The following is a 24,555-nucleotide window of genomic DNA, read 5'->3' on the forward strand; positions in this document are numbered from 1 at the left end:
TCTAACACCACACCAGAGTTTTCAGTTAATCTTACAATATAAGTTATCTCATTCAGCAAATCTTGTCTGTTCACCTGCCTGAAAGCATCAGGGATGGTCATGCATGAGTCTGATCTCTAATCTTCCCTCCACAATCTTTGTTCATTTCTCTCCTCAATGAGGTGTAAATCCAGAACTGGCCATACCAGAACTTCAACATACTTCTAGCCCAGCTCCACAGCAGTGAGCTAACTTAAAGAATAGTCATTTGAAATAAATAAATGGAGTACAACATAGTATCCTTTTGCTCATTGATGAGCTCAAAATTGACATGGCTACAGTTCATCACCCACTGGCCAGGAAAAAAGAGTGGAATTTTAGATGCTGATGATTTTTAAATGCAAACAGCAACCAGCAGTTGCAATAGTGGTACGGACATTCATGTTTTAAAAAAAATTGTAGGGAAAATAAATTTTAGATAGATGCAACAGCGATGGTGGAATGGCATTGTCGCTGGACTAATAATCCAGAGACCCAGAGTAATGGCTCTGGGGGCCTGGGTTCAAATCCTGTCATGGCAGATGGTGGAATTTGAATTAAAAACCATTGCCGATTGTTGTAAAAATCTACCTGGTTCACTAATATCCTTTAGGGAAGGAAATCTGCCGTCCTTACCTGGTCTGGCCTACATGTGACTCCAGGCCCACAGCAGTGATTGACTCTTAACTTCCTCCTGAACAAAGGTAATTAGGGATGGGCAATAAATGCTGACCTAGCCAGTGACACCCACATCCCATGAATTAATAAAAAAATTTCAAATAATTATAAATGAAAGCAAGAATGGAAAAGAGCTTGTACTGAAAACAGCAGCAGCACCACCTAATGGTGGTGGGAGTAAATAAGGATAAGCAGGCTCATCTAGATAAGCAGTAAATAGTCTAATTAATGTTTAAGTGTAACGCAGGCTTGACAAAATCATGACGTGGAAACATGTAACATCAGTGCTAAGAAGGTTAATTCACCATAGATTTTCCTAAAATAAGAAACATCGGACTTAGGATCAGGAGTAGACCATTTCAGCCCTTAGAGCCTGCTCCACTATTCAATAAGATCATGGCTGATTTGATAGTGGCCTCAACTCCATTTTCCTACCTTCCCACCGCCCCCCATAATCTTCAACGCCCTTGTCTATCAAAAATCTATCTAGCTCAGCCATGAATAAATAAGTGGTCATGAAGCTTCAAAATAGCTTACACCTCGTTTTTAAAATATGTTTCCATCATCTTTAGATCTTCTTGGGCATGCACATTTTCCTGACTTTATATTGCCAATTTTTACAATTCCTGTTTGAGCAGAATAAAATTGTGTACAATGAATAAACATTCTGATCTGAATGGATCCTTGAAAAAAAGAAATACCTAAAGGGAAAATGGGGTGGGGCACAGGAAGGGTGGGGCGTCAGGCAATTGTAGGTCTGCAATCTAACCCCAAGGTTAGCATCGGCAAAACCTTGATACTCCGTTTGCACAATTAAAACTGATTTTTGTACCCCCACTGGAAATATTCTCCAGCAAAGAACTTGCGAAACTAACTTGCAACACTGGAAGAAAAGTATGCTCTGCATCAACAATGTGTCAAGCAAATAAGACCAACATTAAAAGAGGGTTTAAATAAGCCCACTGTAAGCACAGGGTAACTGAGCTGGATTAGCAGGGTGTCACTTACCAAATTTCATTGAGTAGGGAGGAAATTCCCCTTTAAAGTACTCTCTCTCCAAAACATGGACAAAAAGGACTCCAGAAGATGGATAAACATTCCGATCCGAATGGACGCGTGAAAAAATGGAATACACTAAAAAGAAAATGGGGGCAGACAATAAATTAAAAACAAGAGCTAAGATTCAAGTTATATAATCATACAGGGTTTTACACTCATTTAGAACAGATTATGCTGATCAAATACCAAGCTGCATTACATAATAAATATAGAGATACTCCACATATTCATTTCAGTGACTACTCCACATATTTGTCTGTTTACTGTGTTAAATACTTAATCACCAAAGGAACTTAACTGAAATAACAAAGTGACATATTAAAACAGTACTTTAATTACACAGGTATCAATTTTAACCTCATGATTTATTATTTAAAATAAGGAAATAAAATCAAAATAGAATTAAACTTTATTCCATCAATAAATGTCTAAAGGACACTGGTTTACATCAATTTTTTGCTAATGCAGCCTTAAGTGGAGCAAATCTTTTGTAATTTTATGGGTCACTTTTTTCTATTCTTAAGAATTTGCTTCTTTCAGTTTACAGAAGTACCATCCTATCACCATCTTGACTTGGAAATATATCGCTGTTCCTTCACTGTTGCTGGGTCAAAATCCTGGAACTCCCTTCCTCACAGCACTGAGTGTAACTACACCACATGGACTGTGGCGGTTCAAGGCGGCAGCTCACCACCACCTTCTCAACTAGGTTTAGGCAATAAATGCTGGCCCAGCCAGCGAAGCCCACATCCCGTGAGTGAATAAAAAAAAACTACAAAAGCGTATATTTCTTTCTCTGCAATGCTTGGATGACACATTGGATTAAGACATTATTCTTTTCACCTCTGGGACTTGAAAAGAGTTGCCTAGAAAGATGTGTTGATAGCCATTGAGTTCTAAGTGAACTAAATTTATATAGTGTTAAAGTCCCAGCTAAAACACGTTTAAAATTTAGCACAACCCATACTATGTCCACTTGGGAACACTTCTAATACTGCATTAGAGCCAACACTGGGGAGCCAAAGGAGGTTTCCGAGTTGGATGTTTCTGGCTAATAGAGGGGTTGTATGATTCAGGGTTATAGGGTAATGTAGAGGGAGTTCCAAGTTTGGGGATTAGACACATTATAGGATAATGCAGAAGAAACCATTACTTGAGGTTGATGTTTAGGCAATTTGTCAAGGAATCTGAAGGGACGTTTATGGAGCTGGAGTTTAACCATGGTTAAGAGTAAAGTGGTGGGTGTTCAGTAATTGCTAAAGTAAGCCAGACAATAAGAATGATGTATCTAAAATAGAAGATTGTTTCTTTCCTATATATTATCGTTTTCAGCAGGAAATGCTCAAATAGAAATGAGCAAAAAACAATACATTGACTTTTCAATGATTGCTTATGAGTATATTTTGCTGGTGAATATATTTTACAATTAATCTAATGTGGTCCAAGTAAATATAATGAAACAAATTAGGAATAAAAAGCTCCCAAATACTGTACTGCGAAAAATAATTTAGCTATTTATAGCTCACTTCTAGACACAGTGGGCAGAATTTTACCAGTCCCCAGGAGGCAGGAAGGGAGTCAGGGGTGCCACTTAATCGACTGCCACCTGTAAAATTGAGCGGGAAGTCCTGCTGGCTAGCTGTGCAGCTTTTGCAGCCGTTATCAGACCGTCCACCCGACTGGCAAAATTTAGCCCAGTAAAGCAGTATGAAGTAAATACATATTTCAATTTCTGTAAACTACCATTTCCATTGTGAGTCATTTAATTTAACCACTCAAGATTTAAAAAATTAACATTACAGGACTATGCTGGTTTAGAAAGCAACAGGTACATATTCCAATGTTGCTCAGAGAAAAGAACTTTCATCTTTCCCTTTTTGCTGTAGCCTAGAAATGGGTGTGAACCAATGGTATTTTCAGTTTAAATGAGGTTCTGCAATAGATAAATTCCGTGACAAGTGTTGTGCATCACTCACTAATTCTGAGATTGTATTTTCAAAAAATAGATCTTTTCAGGCAGAATAATAGCATGGCATTCTGTAGGGATTCGCTTTATAACAAAGGTTCTGCCAACTCTGTTTGTTATACATTTATTACTTTTGTTCTCCAGAACAAATTTATGAATTATTTTAATATTTAATAGAGTAGATAAGCTTTTATTAAAATGGACTTGATCCATGATGTCAGTAAACAAATTTAAAATTCAACTCTTTTTAATATCGCATATTTATAACTACAAGGACAGAAATGCATTTTTAATCACAAAATATTGAACTGATATAACAAAATCTAATTGACTTTAAGAGATTACATAGAACAATTATCAACAATATTAGGTCAGGATTTTGAGGAAAACAAAATTATAAACACAACAGAAAGGACATTACTTTGTTGATTAATTGTTGGTTAATGCTCAGGTAAATTTGATGCTCACAAACTGTTGCAACTGCAAAATATTACAATTAAACAGATACATTTGTACAGTTGGTTAAATTCTAGGAGCTGGGTGTAAACCATATTCTTGCTAATGTGTCAAAAGCTTCCTCTGGCTTTTCATTCCAAAGGTCCTGTGTAAATTGTTCTTGAGCAGTATCAACCCAGTTCCTATTGGACCAGAGCACAAAACTGCCTCTAATTTGGCAATCTCAGTCAGAGGTTGCAGTTTTGGAAATGGAAAATGTCTCTGGTAAAGGAATGCTCTTTTAAAGTTAGAACAGTATTAGGACAAAGCAAATTGAGTTTTACTCTACCTCTCACACCCTATGCATGACTTGGAAATATTTGAGGCTGACACTGAGTATGCACATTCATTCCCAGCATAAAGATCCTCACCTTGATGAGCACAAAAATCCAACAAAACCATTTTTAAGAATAATTTTGCATTTATTGAAACCTATCTAGCTTCTTCACATTTATTTGTAGCAAAAATAAACAGAAATATTACAGAAGAGAAAACTTGGGAGATTAATGAATTCTTAAATATTTATAAGCTGGCAACTGCGACCAAATGTTACAACAGTTGACTACTGCTGGTAGAGTATACGTCCATAGGAACTGCTAGACGCAAAAAGACCAAGGTCTATCTAGTTCACCTTTTGTCATCCTGGAAGTTGCATGATACGATGATAATGGAATTACTGACTAACCATGGGAATCATTCTCTATTAATTAATCTACAACAGACCTAGACATCAGGTGAGAAAATCCCCAGTGGTGGGGAACTTTGGACCCATTGGTCCAAAGTCACCTGCTCTTCCCAAGCATCCTACTCTCACATGTCATGTCTCAAATTTAGTCATATTCTGTATCCAAAAATATTCCCTTCTGAAAGAAATCTAATTTTACTTTGAATAAAATAATGCTGGGTTTTCTAGGCAGGAAGCAGAGGGTAGCCATAAATGGGTCTTTTTCTGGTTGGTGGGATGTAATGAGTGGTGTGCAACAGGGATCAGTGCTGGATCCTCATCTTTTTACAATTTACATAAATGACTTGGATGAAGGGATCGAAGGCATGGTTACTAAATTTGCTGATGATACAAAGATAGGTAGGAAAGTGAGCTGTGAAGAGGACATAAGGAGGCTACAAAGAGACATAGATCGCTTAAGTAAGTGGGAAAAGACCTGGCAAGTGGAGCTTATGTGGGCAAATGCAAAATTGTCCATTCTGGCAGGAAGAATAAAAAAGCATATTATTTAAACGGTGAGAGACTGCAGAGCTATGAGATGCAGAGGGATCTGGGTGTCCTGATGCATGAATCGTAAAAGGTTAGTATGCAAGCACAGCAAGTAATTAGGAAAACTAATAGCATGTTATCGTTTATTACAAGGGGAATTGAATACAAAAGCAGGGAGGTTATGCTTCAGTTGTACAGGACACTGGTGAGACCTAATCTGGAATATTGTGTACAGTATTGGTCTCCTTATTTAAGGAAGGATGTAAATGCATTAGAAGCAGTTCAGAGAAGGTTTCCTAAACTAATACCAGGAATGCGCAGGTTATCCAATCAGGGAAGATTGGACAGGCTAAGTTCGTATCTGCTGGAGTTTAGAAGAGTAAGAGGTGACTTGATTGAAGCATAAAAGATCCTGAGGGACCTTGACAGGGTGGATGTGGAAAGGATGTTTCCTCTTGTGAGAGAATCTAGAACTAAGAGTTACTGTTTAAAAATAAGGGGTCACCCATTTAAGACAGAGATGAGAAGAATTTTTTTCTCTCAGAGGATAGTGAGTCTTTAGAACTCTGCTTCCACTGCCTTTTGAATGTTTTCAAGGCAGAGGTAGATAGGTTCTTGATAAACAAGGGGGTGGGGGGGTGGGTGGTGGTGGTGAAGAGTTACTGGGGGTTAGGCAGGAAGTTATAGTCAGGTCAGCCATGATCGTATTGAATGGTGGAGCAGGCTTGAAGGGCCGAGTGGCCTACTCCCATTCCTAGTTCATATGTTCGTATGTCTGTTCTATAGACTTACCACCGAATTGAATGGAAGTTTCCACAGTTTTGAATATGCCCTCTTTCAAGTGCAGGCCACGTCATCAGGTTCTACTATTCTGATGAAGGTGAAACAGTTCATCATGGCCTACACTATCCAGTCAGTCTCCTTTGAATTTTGAAAGTAGCAACTATAAAACCTCTTTTCCAGTGAGCAAATGCCTAATTTACCTCCTCATAATCCAATCCCTCCATCCCCTCAATCATTCTGGTTGCTCTCTACCGTATTCTTTCAATAGTTGCAATATCTACTTTGTACTCTGGCAACTGGAACTGTACACAGAATTCTCTGTGCAGTCGCATCAGTAATTTATTAAATGGCAGAATTACCTCACTACTTCAATTCAATATTGAACCATTAATACATCCCAACATATTGTTTGCATTACTCATTGCCACCAAGCATGTTTTGATGGTTTCAATTTATTGTCAATCTTTCATTTTACATGTTCAATATTTTCCTTCCAGTTAAGAAATGGACCCTTCCTGGACTTCTATCCCCAGGTAAAGCATTGGACATTTCTCTAAAATGCCATCTTCCACCTGTCAGCCCAATTCACATGTATATTCAAGTTCTCCTGTAACCTGTTCTGCACAGCAATGGAGTCTACCATCTTCCTTAGTTTTGTATCATCTGCGCATTTTAGCCATTATGCTTATGACTCTTTCTCCAGATTATTTGTGCATATAAACATGAAAGGTTGCAAAACAGACCCCTGTGGGACTCCAATGGTAATATTCTCTCAAATTGAGGACAATTCTTGTACCACAACCCTCTGGGTTCTATTGGTCGATCAATTACATATCCATTGTGAAATATTTCCATAATTCCAGCTTTCTTTCTTTTCAGTGCCAATCTTTCTGGAGGGATTGCATCAAAGGCCTTACTGAAATCCAAGCACACCACATCCACTACCTTATCCTGATCAAGCCCCACAAAGAAAACCAGTCAAGTTAGAATGAACTCAAATTAGTTTTCTTCAATGATTTTATTTTTATCCATATGTTCCACAACCTGTAATTTCCAAGACACTTCTGCTATATTTCTTAAAATTAGAAATAACATCTCCAGTCCTGAGGTACCTCTCCAGTATTCAGTGATTTCCAGAAGATTTGTGCCAGACTTCCTGTAATTTCCTCCCTCATTTCTTGAAGATCCTTGGTTCATCTAAGCTGTCCCAAAATTTTTTACCTTAAGGTTGTACAGCCATTCGGCAACCATGGAAGTAATAATAAAATTAAATGCTACAAATTACCTCTGCAACACCCTCTAGTTCCCTTTCCAAAACAAAAAGTTACCTGTCTCGTCCTTGGCAACCCATGTAGCAAAACAATTTGTTTTATTAGGTAATTAAGTTTGAATTTTCAAAGCACCAAACACATTACTGTGCAGTTCCATGAGCATTCACTCATTTCAACTATTTACATCAGAGAGCAAAGACATAATACCTTGGACTAGTTCTCTGTATCACATTCAAAGAAAGTCTTCAGAATACAATTAAAGTCTACCCTATTAATTTATTGTTCTAAAATATATATTTGTGATGGCAACTCAAACATTTCTATAGTTTTATGGGCAACCAGAAAGAGTTTTGGAATTTTAGAATCAGCAATAGCAATGTGTTAGACTCCTAGGTGCTCTCAGAAACAGCCTAGCAAGTCATTCAGTTGTATTTAACCACCTCAAAATCTACAAAAAGGAACTAAATCAGATGTATCGCCCAGCATCAACCTAGACACTGGAAACGACAACTGCAAACCCAACCCCATCAATGCTGCAAAGTCCTCTTTATGAACATCTGGAGCTTGTGCCAAAATTGGGAGCACTGTCCCACATACTAGTCAAGCAATAGCCTGACATACTCATGGAATCATAGCTTACAGACAATGTTCCAGACACCACCATCATCATTCCTGGGTATGCCCTGTCCCACCAACAGGACAAACCCACCAGGGGTGGCAACACAGTGGGATACAGTAAGCAGGGCGTTGTGCTGGATGTTCTCAACATCAACTCTGGACCCCAGGAAGTCTTATGGCATCAGGTCAAACATGGGAAAGGAAACCTCCTGCTGATTACCACGTATCGCCCTCCCTCAGCTGATGAATCAGTCATTCTCCATTTTGAACACCAATTGGAGGAAGCAGTGAGAGTGGCAAGAACACAGAATGTACTCTGTGAGGGGACTTCAGTGTCCATCACCAAGAGTGACTTGGGAGCACTACTGACCGAGCTGTTCAAATCCTAAAGGACATAGCTGTTAGGCAGGGTCTGCAGCAGGTGGTGTGGGAACCAGAGGAAAAAACCTAATTGACCTCGTCCTCACCAATCTACTTGTCTCAGATGCGTCTGTTCATGACAATATTGGTAGGAGTGACCACCAAACAGTCCTTGTGGAGCTGAAGTCCCGTCCTCACATTAAGGATACCCTCCATTGTGTTGGGTGGCATTACCACCGTGTAAATAGGATAGATTTTGAACAGATCTAGCAACTCAAACCTGGGCATCCATGAGGCGCTGTGGGCCATCAGCAGCAGCAGAATTATACTCAACCACAATCTGTAAACTTATGACCCGGCATATCCCCCATTCTGCCATTACCAACAAGCTAGGGGATCAACCCTGAAGAGTACAGGATGGCATACCAGGAGCAGCACCAGGCATGCCTAAAAACAAGTCAACCTGGTGAAGCTACAACACAGTACAACTTGCATGCCAAACAGCAAAAGCAGCATGCAATAGACAGAGCTAAGCGATCCCACAGCCAACGAATCAAATCTGAGCTCTGCACTCCTACCACATCTAGTCATGAATGGTGGAGGACAATCAAACAACCGTGTAAATTACCACCGTGCATTTGCAACAATCTTCAGTCAGGACTACCCAGTACATGATCTTGGCCTACTCCTGAGGTCCCAAGCATCACAGGTGACATTCTTCAGCCAATTCGATTCACTCCACGAGATATCAAGAAACAGCTGAAGGAACTGGATACTGCAAAGGCTATGGGCCCTGACAACATTCTAGTAATAGTACTGAAGACTTGTGCTCCAGAACTTGCCACACCCCTAGCCAAGCTGTTCCAGTACAGCTACAGCACTGGCATCTACCAGCAATGAAGAAAATTGCCCAGGTATGTCCAGTCCACAAAAAGCAGGACAAATCCAACCAGACCAATAATTGCTCTGTCAGTCTACCTTCGATCTTCAGCAAAGTGATGAAGGAGTCACTGACAACGCTATCAAGCGCACTTACTCAGCGGTAAGCTGCTCACTAACGCTAAGTTTGGGTTTCGCCAGGGCCATTCAGCTCCTGACCTTATTACAGCTTTGATCCAAACATGGACAAGAGCTGAACTCAAGAGGTGAGGTGAGAATGACTGTTCTTGACATCAAGGCAGCATTTGACTGAGTGTGGCTTCAAGGAGCCCTAGCAAAACTGGAGTCAATAAGAACCAGGGGGAAAACTCTCCGCTGGTTGCAGTCATACCTAGCACTAAGGAAGGTGCTTGTGGCTGTTGGAGGTCAATTATCTCAGTCCCAGGAAATCACTGCAGGAGTTCCTCAGGGTCACGTCCTAGGCCCAGCCACCTTCAGCTGTTTAATCAATGGCCTTCCCTCCACCATAAGGTTAGAAGTAGAGAAATTTGCTGATAATTGCACAATATTCAGCACCATTCGTACTCCTCAGATACTGTACCAGTTCATGCCCATAAGGGGCAAAACCTGGACAACTTTCTTATGACAAGTGGCAAGTAACATTCGTACCACACGAGTGCCAAGCAATGACCATCTCCAACAAGAGAGAATCTAACCATCACCCCTTGACTTGACCAGCCATATGAATACCGTACTACAAGAGCAGGTCAGGCTGGGAATTCTGTGGAGAGCAACTCACCTCCTGGCATGAACAGACAAACATACGAAATAGTTGGTCACTTGGCTCCTCGAGCCTGCACCGCCATTCAATAAGATCATGGCTGATCTGCTTGTGTTTCGAGTTCTACATTCCATCTATCCCTGATAACCTTTGATTCCCTTGCCTAACAAGAATCTATCTACCTCCGCCTTAAAAATATTCAGTAACCCTGCTTCCACTTCCTTCTGAGGCAGTGAGTTCCAAAGTCAAAAAACCCACAGAGAAAAGAATTTCTCCTCATCTCTGTCCTATAAGGACGACTCCTAATTTTGAAAAAATGCCCCCTAGTTCTGGACTCACCTACCAGAGGAAACAGCCTTTCCACATTGCCTTGTCAAGAACATTCAGGATCCTATATGCTTCAATCAAGTCACTCCTCACTCTTCTAAACTCCAGTGAAAACAAGCCCAGCTGTCCAACCTATCCTCATAAGACAACCCATTCATTCTAGGTATCAATCTAGTAAACCTCCTCTGAACCACCTCCAGTACATTTACGTCCTTCCTTAAATAACGATGCCAAAATTGCACACAGTATTCGAGATGCAGTCTCACCATTGCCCTGTATAACTGAAGCATAACATCCTTACTTTTAAATTCAATTCCTCTCATGATAAAGAATAGCATTCCATTAGCCTTCCTCATTACATGCTGGGCCTGCATACTAACTTTTTGTGACTCATGCACTAGGACACCTAAATCCCTCTGCACCTTGGAATTCTGCAGTCGTTCTCCGTTTAACTAATACTCTGTTTTTTTATTCTTCCTGCCAAAGTGAACAACTTCACATTTTTCCACATTATACTCCACCTGCCAGATTTTTGCCCACTCACTCAACTTATCTATATCCGTCTACTAACTCCTTATGTCTTCTTTACAACATATTTTCCTACCTTTGTGTCATCTGCAAATTTAGCTTCCATGCCTTAGCTCCCCTCATCTAAGTCATTGATGTAAATTGTAAAAAGTCGAGGCGCCAGCATAGACCCCAGCTGGATCCCACTAGTCACATCCTGCCAATCAGGCAAGGAAACATTTCTGCATACACTGCTTTCTGCCAGCCAGCCAATCCTCTATCCATGCTAATATGTTAGCCCTACACTATGAGCTTTTATTTTCCACAATAACTTTTGAAGTGGCACCTTATCAAATGCCTTCAGAAATCCAAGTACAGTATGTCCAAAGGCTCCTCTTTATCCACAGCATATGTTACTCTTTCAAAAAACTCTAATAAATTGGTTAAACATGATTTCCCTTTCACAAAACTACATGCTGACTCTTCCCGATTACCTTGAACTTTTCTAAGTGCCCAGCTATAAGCTCTTTACCGATCGACTCTAACACCTTCCCCACAACAGACGTCAAGTTAATTGGCCTATAGTTTCCTGTTTTCTGCCTCCCTCCCTTCTTGAATAAAGGGGTTATATTTGCTACTTTCCAGTCTGATGGAGCCTTTCCAGAATCTAGGGAATTTTGGAAAATTAACGCCAATGCGTCCACTACCTCCATTAGCCACTTCTTTTAAGACCCTAGGATGAAGTCCATTAGGACCCAGAGACTTATCAGCCCGCAGTTCCATCAATTTGCTCAGTATTGCATCCCTAGTGATTGTAATTTCACCAAGTTTGTCTCTCCCCTCCAACTCCCAATTTACAGCTATTACTGGAATGTTTTTTGTATCCTTTACAGTGAAGACTGAAGGAAAATATTTGTTCATTTCATCCATCATTTCCATACTATCTACTATTAACTCCCCATTGTCACTCTCTAGAACACCAACACTCGCTTTTCCTACTCTTTTCTGGATGTATTTAAACAAGAAACTCTTGCTATCCATTTTTACATTTCTAGCTAGCTTCCTCTCATACACTAATTTCTTTCTCCTGATTAACCTGTTAGTCATTCTCTGCTGTTTTTTATATTATGACCAATCATCTGACCTGCCTCTCATCTTTGCGCAGTTATAAGCTTTTTCCCTAAGTTCGATGCTTTCTTTAACTTCTTTAGTTAACCACAGATGGTGGGTCCTCCCCTTAGAATTTTTCTTCATAGTAGGAATATACTCCTTGAGTATTCTGAAAAGTCCCCTTAAATGTCTGCCACTGCTTCTCTATTGATCTATCCCCTAGCCTACTATCCCGGTTAACTTTAGCTAGCTCAGCTTTCATGCCCTCATAATTTCCCTTATTTAAGCTTGAAATACTAGTCTTAGAGCCACTCTTCTCCCTTTCAAACTGGATGAAAAATTCAATCGTATTGTGGTCGCTGCTACCTAGGCTGCTGCCTTCACTCAGGGTATTAAGTAATCGTGTCACATTACACAATACCAAGTCTAATATAACCTGCTCTCTCATTGGTTCAACGTGCTGCTCAAATAAATTATCTCAAAAGCATTCTATGAACTCTTCATCCTGGCTACTACTGCCAATCTCATTTATCCAGTTTATATGTAGATTAAAGTCACCCATGATTATTGCCGTCCCTTTACCACAAGCGCCCAATATTTCTTCTTGTATACTTATTCCTACATCGTGGTTACTGTTAGGGGGCCTGTAGACCACTCCCACTAGTGACTTTTTTCCCCTACTATTCCTTATCTCCACCCAAACCCATTCTACATCCTGATCTCCTGAACCAAGGTAATCTCTAACCATTGCACAAATGCCAGCCTTGATTAACAGTGCTACCCCTCCACCTTTACCTAGCTTCTTATTCTTATTGAAGGTCATATACCCCTCAATATTCAGGCCCCAATCTTTGTCAACCTGCAGACACGTCTCCGTAATGGCTATCAGATCATATTTATTTACTTCAATGTGCACTATCAATCATTTACTTTTTATGAACTCTATACGCATTCAGATACAGAGCCTTTAGTTTTGTCCTTTTGCTATCTTTGTGATATCTAGTCTTAATTCTTGGTGCATTCTTAGGTTTTTTTCTCTCTGTCCCTTCCTGCCATTCTCTGACCCTCATTTCCCATTTTACTGTTCTCCTCTCTTAGCTTGTCTCTACTCTTTGATAGACCCATCTTTCCAGATTTGTTCCCTTGCCTCCACTATTTAGTTTAAAACCCTCTCTACTTCCCTAGTTATGCAGTTCGCAAGAACACTGGTCCTAGCACAGTTCAGGTTTAGACCATCGCAACACTACAGCCCCCACTTTCCCCAGTACTGGTGCCAGTGCCCTAGAAACTGGAACTCAATTCTCCCACATCAGTCTGCCTGCCTACCATCTACAAAGCATAAGTCAGGAGTGTGATGGAATACTCTCCACTTGCCTAGATGAGAGCAGCTCCAACAACACACAAGAAGCTCAACACCATCCAGGTCAAGGCAGCCTGCTTAATTGGCACCCCATCCACTACCTTCAACATTCAATCCTTCGATGCACAGTGGCAGCAGTGTGTACCATCTACAAGATGCACTGCAGCAACTCACCTAGGCTCCTTCGACGCTGCCACCTACCCCTCTTCCCCCTACTACGTAGAAAGCCCAACAAGGAAGGGGGCAGTTCTGGACCTAATATTCAGAATGAGCCTGGGCACGTGGAAGGCATATCAGTACGGGAGCATTTTGGAGTTAGTGACCATAACTCAGTTAGATTTAGATAGTTAGGAAAAGGATAAGGTTGGGCCGGGAATAAAAGTTCTAAACTGGGGAAAGGCTAATTTTACTAAGATGAGATGCGATTTGGCACAAGTGAACTGGGAGCAGCTACTTGCAGATAAAATTGTGTCAGAGCAGTGGGAGGCATTCAAGGAAGAAATAGCGAGAGTACAGGGCAAATATGTTCCCGCAAAGACAAAGTGGGGGACCAAGTCTGGATAACCCTGGGTGTCAAGGGACATAAAGATTAGGATTAAGAAAAAAAGAGAAATTTATGGCAGATATATAAAAAGTGCAGAGGGGAACACAAAAATTGGAAATTAGGAAAGCTAAGAGAGTGCATGAGAAAGCATTGGTGGGTAGAATAAAGGAAATCCCAAAGGGTTTTTTTAAGTATATAAAGAGCAAGAGAATAACTAGGGAAAGAGTAGGGCCAATTAGGGACCATAGAGGTAATGTGTGTGTGGACCCGGAAGACGTGGGTGCAGTCCTCAATGAATACTTTGCGTCGGTCTTCACAATGGAAAAGGATGACGTAGATATAGACATCAGGGTGGAGGACTAAGAGGAAATTAACATAGAGAGAGAGGAGGTACTGGTGGGTTTAGCAGCCTTAAAAGTGGATAGATCCGCAGGCCCGGATGAGGTGTATCCAAGGCTGTTAGGGGAAACAAGGGAAGAGATATCAGGGGCCCTGGCAGTAATTTTCAAATCCTCTCTGGCCACAGGTAAGGTACCAGGGGACTGGAGGACTGCTAACGTTGTCCCATTATTAAGAATGGAAGGAAGGGATAGACCAGGAAATTACAGCCAGTCTAATCTCGGTGGTGGGGAAGTTACTAGAAAGAATTCTGAGAAACAGAATGTATCTGCACTTGGAGACGCACAGATTAATCAGTGATAGTCAGCACGGATTTGTTAAGGGAAGGTCGTATTTGACAAATCTGATCGAATTTTTTGAGGAGGTAACCAGGAGTGTTGATGAGGGTAATGTATATGATATGGCCTACATGGACTCTAGCAAGGCCTTTGATAAGGTCCCTCGTGGCAGACTCATCAAGAAGGTAAGAGCCCATGGGATCCAAGGCAAAGTGGCACGTTGGATCCAAAATTGGCTGAGAGGCAGAAAGCAGAGGGTGATGGTAGAGGGATATTTCTGTGACTGGAAGTCTTTTTCCAGTGGGGTTCCGCAGGGCTCGGTGCTGGGGCCCTTGCTGTTTGTGGTGTACATAAATGATTTGGACTTAAATGTAAAGGGTATGATCAAGAAGTTCGTGGATGATATGAAAATTGGTAGGGTGGTAAATAGTGAGGAGGATAGCCGTAAACTGTAGGAGGATATCAATGGACTGGTCAGGTGGGCAGAGCAGTGGCAAATGGAATTCAACCTGAAAAAGTGTGGGGTAATGCCCTTGGGGAGGACTAACATGGCAAGGGATTACACTATGAATGGTAGGACCCTGGAAACTACTGAAGATCAGAGGGACCTTGGTGTGCTTATGCATAGATCCCTGAAGATAGAAGGGCAGGTAGATAAGGTGGTTAAGAAGGCACATGGGATACTTGCCTTTATTAACCAAGGCATAGAATACAAGAGCAGGGAGGTCATGCTGGAACTGCAAAAAAACGCTAGTTAGGCTGCAACTGGAGTACTGCATGCAGTTCTGGTCACCATATTATAGGAAGGATGTGATTGCACTGGAGAGGGTGCAGAGGAGATTTACCAGGATGCTGCCTGGGTTGGAGGGTCTGAGCTATGAGGAAAGATTGGATAGGCTGGGGTTGCTTTTCTTGGAGCAATGAAGATTGAAAGGGGACCTGATTGAGGTGTATAAGATAATGAGGGGCATAAATAGGGTGGATAGGAAGGCACTTTTTCCATTAGTAGAGGGGTCAATAACCAGGAGGCATAGATTTAAGGTAAGAGGTAGAAGGCTAATGGGGGAGTTGAGAAATGTTTTCACCCAGAGGGTGGTGGGAGTCTGGAACTCACTGCCTAAAAGGGTGGCTGAGTCAGAAACTCTCGTAACATTTAAGAAGTATTTAGATATTCACTTGCGTTGCTATAGCCTCCAGGGCTATGGGCCAAGTGCTGGAAAATGAGCTTAGTGCAGTCAGATCTTTGTAGACCGGTGCGGACACGATGGGCCAAACGGCCTCCTATGCTGTAGATGTCTATGAGTCTATGAGACAAAGGCAGCAGATACATGGGAACACAACCATCTGCAAGTTCCCCTCCAAGTCACACACCATCTTGGCTTGGAAATATATCGTTGTTCCTTCACTGTCACTAGATCAAAATCCTGGAACTACCCCCCAAACAGCACTGTGGGTGAACCTATGTTATGACCCAGCAGTTGGTAAAGTTGAGTTATTTAAAAATCCCAGCAGGAAACTTCAAACAACTGTCATAACCCGTGTCCTTAAGTGGTGTGTTTGAGATGCAACTCTAAATTCAGGAATCAGACTGCCAGTTCTCGAGAAGTTTTATATTAAGCTAAATGAAACATTTTATTAAGTTACTACACATTTAAACACATATACATAGCTACAAATTACTATCATAACTTTTAACAAATTCCTAAATTAATCTCCATTAAGGCAACAGCACCCATAGACTTAACCAAACACCAGGCAAAGCATTTTCACCGTACGTGTTCAAAATGAGGTTCCTCTCACTTTGGTTCCTGTGGAGACAGTTGTTGGCTTACAGTTACTTTGATCTTACATTGCCTCTGCCCTGCACCCACGAAAATGGCTATTGGTTATATCCAGCACAGCTCATTGAATGTAAATTCTCATTGTTTCACCAACTTCTTTGAATTCCACCTCTTTTAACAATAAAACGCCTTTCATAGTACCAATTTTATTCGTAACATAAACTTTGCTTGGTCTCTGCTAGCTAGGTGCCAGGTTTCACCCCACTTCTTGAATTCTCCATTCTACAAAATGCAAATATGCTTCTACTTCAACACAAAAACAGAATTACCTGGAAAAACTCAGCAGGTCTGGCAGCATCGGCGGAGAAGAAAAAAGTTGATGTTTCGAGTCCTCATGACCCTTCAACAGAACTGAGTAATATTAGGAGAGGGGTGAAATATAAGCTGGTTTAAGGTGGGGGGGGGGGGGGGAGAGAGAAGTGGGGGGGTGGGGGGCGGGGGGGGGTGTGGTTGTAGGGACAAGCAAGCATTGATAGGAGCAGATAATCAAAAGATGTCACAGACAAAAGAACAAAGAGGTGTTGAAGGTGGTGATATTATCTAAGAGAATGTGCTAATTAAGAATGGATGGCAGGACACACAAGGTACAGCACTAGTGGGGGTGGGGTGGAAAGACTAACAGGGCATAAAAGGTATAGATTTAAAAATAATGGAAATAGGTGGGATTTCTACTTTTCTGTTTACATCTCAAAACTAATGGCCTAGCCAGCGATGCCCACATCCAGTGAAAAGAATTTTAAAAATCTTATCCAATCTCTACAGAACAAGAGTCAACAAAATAAATAGAGCATTGAACAATAATCTGTACAGCGCTCTGGTCAAGCCTCAACTTGCGTAATATTTCCAATTTTGATCAATGATGCCACAACACTAGGGGGAGCACGTCCTACACATGTGCAGATACAATCAGTAACACACTCTGCAGCAAGGACCAATCTCACAGTAGCACAGAAGGTCACAACAGTACTGAACATTAAGCTACAAGCCCATTCCAGGGAGCAACTGGAGGCTTCAAGATCAGCCAACTCACTGTCCATACTTGCATCAGACAAGTCACAATAGCCAGATATTGGGCTTGAACTTTCGTGGAGTGGCAGTCAGATCAGGTTGCCACTCCGCTCCTACTTTTTTACCTTGGAATTTTTCCGATCCTTTCTCTCCCAACCTTCCAACTCAGGCCGGGCGAGAACTATGCAGGACAGAGCACTCCTGGGGCCTTCTGTCGAGGGCTTCTGAGTTGGGTGCAAGGAGGCCACACCCCCTTTTTTACAGCACCGGCTGCCGTCAATCAGGTAGGTTTAAAGGTCCAGCTACTTGCAAGCCAGAGAGAAGGTAGGTTTGTCAGGCAAGTGGTTAGAATTTGGGGGTTAGGCTATCGGGGAGGGGCGGGGGGGGTGGCGGAGGGAAGTCAGGTTGTATCAGGCCTGGCAGGGGGAGGGGGAGTTGAGCAGAGTGGAGGGGGTGGGGTGGGGTGGGGCGTCGGTGTGTGTCTGTACAATAGTTACCCAGAAACTCAAAGTGGTTTTAATTCATCTAACTTTTTCTAGGTAACTACTGATGTAAGACAGTCAGGACCATCCAAAGTTTGTGATTTAAGTCGCATTTTCAGATGGCTCCCAGTTCAGGGCAATTGCGCAAAGGGAGTTCGCACTTCACAGGCAACTGCCATGCAAACCTTACCTGGGGATTTCCGGTAGCGGGCGTTCCCCAGCACATCTTTGGGGTATCCCCCCAGTTACAGAGCCCTAGAGCTCGGAAGGTACAGCTCATTTTAAAATTAATCCTTTTAAATCAAGACATAGTCTTTTTAAAATCAAAACAAATTGCAGATTCTTACCTAACATAAATCAGTGCATATTTCTTAATGAAAATAATGGAATTTCTCTTTTTATAAGACTTCAAGTTTTCAAGCTTAAAGAGGGAACAGACAAAGTCTGCCAAATTGTTTACTAGCACAGAGGTCAAATATCAAATGCTACAAATTAAAACTTAAGAAGTTTGGAGTAGGTCAGGATGTGGGAGATTATTTGCATAATAAATATCAAAAAGCGCCAACTTGCTACATCTAATAGATTTTTCCTAACCATGGACCACTGGCCGCCTCAGTGCGGGCCAAGTGTGCATGCACAACTGTTCTTGGCGCCTGGCCAGTTGACGTCAGGGGTTACAGTGTTTGAGGATCAATAGGAAACAAGAGAATCATACAAGCCCTGGTGGTGCAGGGTGTTCCCTATCACTCCCAAAACTTTGTTTGAACCGTTCTGGTTTGGCTTCTGTCCCCACCAAAATTTTGAATGATATCCTGATACTTTATTCATTCTGCTTTATCCCTCCTTGTTCTTCCACACCAATCAGCCCTGGTGATGACCTGGTGAAGCCCTAGTAAGACCACTAGAGAAATTCAATCATAATTCCTCCGCCAGATCCTCCAGATTCAATGGGAGGATGGTCAAACAAACGCTCGTGTCCCTCTTGAAGCCAGCTCCACAAGCATTTAGACAAAACTCCTGAAAAATCAACTTCAATGGACCGGACACTGTCCAGATGGCTGAAAGCCATTTCCCCCACCAGGTCCTGTTTTCTCAACTCTCAAATGGCCAACATTCCAGGGGAGGACAAAGAAAACAGTTCAAAGATACTCTGAAGCTCACCTTGAAATGCAGCGGCATTGATCTTAATGACTGGGAGGAGCTTGCTAGAAATGTTCAGGATGACGACAATTTGTCCATCAAGCTGCATCATGCTTCGAGTCATGCTTCCCAATGTCTTCATGATAAGACAGAGTAAGAAAGGAAAGGAAGCAAATCTTGCACTCCAGATTCCACTACCTCATGGGATGTCCTGACCCATGTGCCCAAAGATCTGCGGGTTGAGAATCGGCTGGTTCAGCCAAACGAAGAACTATGGCAGAAGCTCGCAACCGAGTGGATGTCATCCTCGAATCGAGAGACAGCCAATGATGTCGACACCTATCTGTGTTCTGCTTTATGGTTGATAACAGTATCCACCCCCAATGCCTCTGCTCCATTGTTCAACTCTGCAATACTGCTCTTGCATGGTTCCATTTCTAATCTATCCAACTATAGCGAGAGCATATCCAGCAGTCATTTCTCTTTCATTCGTAAACTGGCATTTCTGGTGTCTCCCAAAGAAGCCACCTTCAGCCCCCTCTTCCCCTTGATTTATATGCTAACTTTTGGCAGTATCATTCACAACTACGGATTACCTTCCACGTGTATACTGATGACACAGAACTTCACCACTCCACCATTTCGCTTGACTGCTTTCACACCATAAGTCTGCAGCCCAGTCCTCATATCCAAATGGCAGCAAACACTGAACGGCTTTGGAAGTTCCAGGAGCCGATTTACACCCAAACCTGAAACTTCCATAAGCCAGAAATGGCTCAGTGGGAGCCCTCGCTGATGGCATCTCCAGGCCCCTGTAAACTTGAATTGTTTGCTCGGTACTCACATAGATTAGACCCTGATTTATTAGCAAGTGCAGCCCTTTAAATCAGGATGAGTGTCAAAGGACTCCGGCATCACCAACACTGCTCAGCCTCTCCCCCGCCCCCGCCCAGCACTGATCAGCCTCTCCCCCAACCCCACCCACCCGGCACTGCTCAGCCTCTCGCCCACACCCGCCCCCAACACTGCTCACCAACCCCCCCTTACCCCCAGGCACTGCTCAGCCTCTCCCCCGCCCCCGCCCAGCACTGATCAGCCTCTCCCCCAACCCCACCCACCCGGCACTGCTCAGCCTCCTCACCCCGCACTACCCCCCACCAACCAGCACTGCTCAGCCTCTCCCCCAACCCCATTCCCCAGGCACTGCTCAGTCTATTCTCCCCGCACCCTCCCCCCCCACCACACCACCCCCAATCCCCCGGCACTGCTCAGCCTCTCCCCCACAACAGATAGGGTGAGCACTGTTGGGTGTACAGTGGGGGGAGATGGGTGTGGTTAGCAGTGTTGTGGGTGCAGGGAGGGGAGGTGAGCACTGTCAGGGGTGCAGTAGAGGGTGAGCAGTGTTGGAGGTGCTGTGGTTGAAAGGGAGAATGAGAAAATCTTAAATTAGCAACAGTTAACAGGTACATTGAAAAACAGGTCACTGAACTGAAGATAGACATCAAGGGGCACATCTTCAGTTTGTGACGTGATACGGGGCATGGCATTGCTGAAATTGCACCTTGCCACTAGGCTTCCCAACTTTGCTTGCTGATGGATCCACACTGCAGCCAGTTAGGAAGGTCCTAAGACTTCAGTGTTAAGAAGGTAAGGCCTCAGTCTTGAATGCGGTCAGCAGCACGTGCTCCTGCTCCACCGCTGACTAGAAGATTCGGGCCCACGCGTCTGACATCAAATTCTGGATGAGTCACAATTTCCTACAGGGCACGAACAGGATGAGCAAATCCATTGCTGGTCTTAATCGCAAGAGGTACTCCCTCGCCACTGGTTCCAATCCCCTCACCAGCCAATCTAACAGGCTGAACTGAACCATTCATAATCTTGGAATTTGTGCTATCTTGAGATGTGATTCGAACCAAACATACAATTCATCAATAAGGCAACAGCATCAGCACCACCCTCCCCACTTCTACACCGCCGCCACCTTGCCCCCACAAGCGCTGCCACCCTCCTCCCCCGCCACAACCGCCGCCACCCTCCCCACCCTCACCCCACAGCCGCCACCCTCCCCCCTCACAACCGCCACCGCCCTCCCCCCCACAACCGCCGCCGCCCTCCCCACCCTCACACCGCCCCCCCACAACCGCCGCCACCCTCCCCCCTCACACCGCCGCCACCCTCCCCACCCCCACAACCGCCGCCACCCTCCCCACCCTCACACCGCTCCCACAACCGCCACCACCCTCCCCACCCTCACCCCACAACTGCCGCCGCCCTCCCCCCCCACAACCGCCGCCACCCTCCCCACCCTCACCCCACAACCGCCGCCGCCCTCCCCCCCCACAACCGCCGCCACCCTCCCCCCCCAACAACCGCCGCCGCCACCCTCCCCCCGCACACCGCCGCCACCCTCCCCACCCTCACACCGCCGCCACCCTCCCCCTCACAACCGCCGCCACCCTCCCCACCCTCATACCGCCGCCACCCTCCCCCCACAACCTCCGCCGCCCTCCCCCCCACAACCTCCGCCGCCCTCCCCGGCCACAACCTCCGCCACCCTCCCCCCCCCCACAACCTCCGCCACCCTCCCCCCCCCACAACCTCCGCCAACCTCCCCCCCCACAACCGCCGCCACCCTCCCCCCCACAACCGCCGCCACCCTCCCCCCCACAACCGCCGCCACCCTCCACCCCACAACCTCCGCCACCCTCCCCCCCCACAACCTCCGCCACCCTCCCCCCCACAACCTCCGCCACCCTCCCCCCCACAACCTCCGCCACCCTCCCCCCCACAACCTCCGCCACCCTCCCCCCCACAACCTCCGCCACCCTCCCCCCTCTACAACTGCCGTCACCCGAAATACATCTTGTTTCTCAATGCAGGTACTTTATGAGCATTAGGAATATTAGAGGCCCATAAAATGATTCCAGAGCCACCATTCAATGCGTCTTTTCTGAGTAGAACCTTGAGACAGTTTCTTCCTTTAAAAAAAGAATCGCTATACAAATCTAAGTTATTGTTAATTATTCAGGTGGAGACTGTTTCAACCCCGACACCCTGAAAGCTTTTACAAATACTTCCAATAATTGCTTCATTTTGTGACGAGAAATCTGCATTGTATATAACTAAATTGCAACAGACTGCAGCCCCTTTTTCACTTTTAGAAAGAGCTGCCTTTAAATGTCTGGCTTTGGTTTTCGCTTCCTTCATTATTTTAATTTATTTCGTACCAAGGTTAAACAAATCAGATGATGTACTATTGGGCTTCGTCCTGCACAAGTCTTGCTATCCACAGGTCAAGAATAACTACCTATGTTTACAATTTCTGTTTGTGTCCAATTTGTTAGCTTTCTGACTAATAGGCACAGCATGGAATCTTTTGTTTGATTTCCTCCAACCGTATTGAATGAATTTAGGTTTTGCCTCACTTTAAGCAGAGGTACTTAATATAACTCTGTTACATTGGCATTTGTCCAGTCCCACAATTCCACAGACCTAGCACACAACTGCTGCCAATGCCTTAGTGTTGTGATATTGGCAAATGATTAACAACTTGCTTTTATATAGCGTCTTTAATGTAGTATAACATTCCAAGGTGCTTCACAGCAGCATTATCAATCAAGCCACAGAAGAAAATATTAGGACAGGTGACCAAAATCTGAAGGAAGTTAAGAGAGATTGCCGGGTTGGGGGTGGGGGTGTGGGGGGTGGGGGGGTGGGGGTGGTGTTGCTGGGTACAGAGGCCATGGAGGGATTTCAATTCAATTCAATTTCACTTTATTGTCGATATGGAAATTCATTTTCGGTACATTATTCATATGTTAAAATAATACATTTAAATGAATGACAACAATAAAAGAAAGAGAATTACCCTATCACAGAGATCTAACTTTAATTAAAATATGGCCTCCTTCTGCACCATGACAATTCTGTGATGTATTAAAATCTATTCCAATACACTAAATTAATCAGAAAGTCCTGCCCCGAGTGCATATCCTCATCCATAGATCAAGCTCCTGTTAAAAATTCTTACAGATAAGGGCACAAACGAATTCAGGAACCAATTTGTCCTGCATCTGAGGGATGGTAGCCTTTTCCTTGCATGTATCCAACAGTAGTTCATGACACTCTTTACTTACATCAAAATTCTTCGAGAGCAAATTTAGTCAAGGAAGACCTGCTCATCAAATACAATTCCTGCCTGGTTCAATAATCTCTGTACCCTTAAAAGAGTCTGCTTTGCTAAGACAACAGTACCAGAACAGACATCCAAACAGGATAGCACTCTCAACTACAGCCGCATAGAAGAGTTTCATAATTGTAGTATCTACTCGAAAGGATTTTCATTTTCTGAAGTATGATAATTGTGTATGTCCCTTAGCCACAACATCTATACACTCCAACAGGATACCTAGATACTTGTACTTAGTAAATATTTGAACATCCACACCATGAATCTTCACAGGAACAATATCATTAATTGGCTCAAAAACAGGAAGTGCTGGAAAAACTCAGCATCTCTGAAGAGAAAGGCAGGATTAATGTTTTGAGTCCATATGACTCTTCTTCAGAACTATAAACTTGAATGGTTGCATGGTATTAAAAGCTAAAGAAACATCAACAAAGGCAGCAGGGGTAATGTTTTATTTTGTTTGCAAACATTTGTTTGCTGTTGGATAAAATGGGCCGAGGTCAGAACAGCATTATCCATTGACTTATAAGATTGATAGGCAATCCGCAACTGATCAATAAGTGAAAAAGTAGGATTTAATAGACACTGACACAATGAACTCAAAACAGTCATGACTATCAACGTAAGAACAACTGGCCGGTAATTATTCAGCTCAGCAGGCCACAACTTCTCAGCAAATGGGACGATGATAGCTGACTTCCAACAGCAAGGAACAATATTCATGTCAAATGATTTCTGAAAGACCAGAGAAAAATGAACTGCCAATTGATGCGCACATTCTTAATGAATTTTTCCCCTGATCTGGACGACATGCTTTCCGTGGACTTGCTTGAATTGCTTCTCTACCTCCTATTTGTTGATCATAACACGAGATCCTTCTCATTCACAAAGTAAAGCGTGCTGTAGAATTACATGTTCCTTAAATGCATCATTTTCAAACCGGCCAAAAAATCCATTCAATTCATTTGAAAACAAAAGAATTTTAAAATCAAGCTGTTGCCAGAAATGGAGTTAGTGTAGGTCAGTGAACATGGGCTGATGGGTAACTAGGATTTGGTGCAAGCTAGAACTTCAGCAACTGAGTTTTGAATAAATTCAAGTTGATGGAAGGTGGAAGATGGGAAGCTATCCAAGAGAACATTGGAATAGAAGTTGTTATAAAACTCAACTTCTATCTATAAACACATTTTTTTATTATTTATTTGTTCAAGATTGTGGGTATCACTGGACACACATGTATATGCAC

At 43.2% G+C, this 24,555-nt stretch overlaps 1 protein-coding gene across 4 annotated transcripts in view; it reads right to left on the bottom strand.

The window, feature by feature from the left end:
* Positions 1-24,555, bottom strand: part of sgce (sarcoglycan, epsilon) — an 89,727-nt gene that overhangs the window by 54,226 nt on the left and 10,946 nt on the right. For 2 of the 4 annotated variants that reach the window (XM_078538766.1, XM_078538765.1), the window contains one exon: positions 1,705-1,830. In XM_078538766.1, coding sequence (XP_078394892.1) covers positions 1,705-1,830 — 126 coding nt within the window. Of the gene's footprint in view, positions 1-1,704; positions 1,831-17,517; positions 17,652-24,555 lie in introns of those variants that run through there. The other 2 variants (XM_078538767.1, XM_078538768.1) reach the window with 2 other exon arrangements.

The sequence above is a fragment of the Cetorhinus maximus genome, chromosome 3 (genome assembly GCF_964194155.1).
Source record: "Cetorhinus maximus chromosome 3, sCetMax3.hap1.1, whole genome shotgun sequence".
Lineage (NCBI taxonomy): Eukaryota > Metazoa > Chordata > Chondrichthyes > Lamniformes > Cetorhinidae > Cetorhinus > Cetorhinus maximus.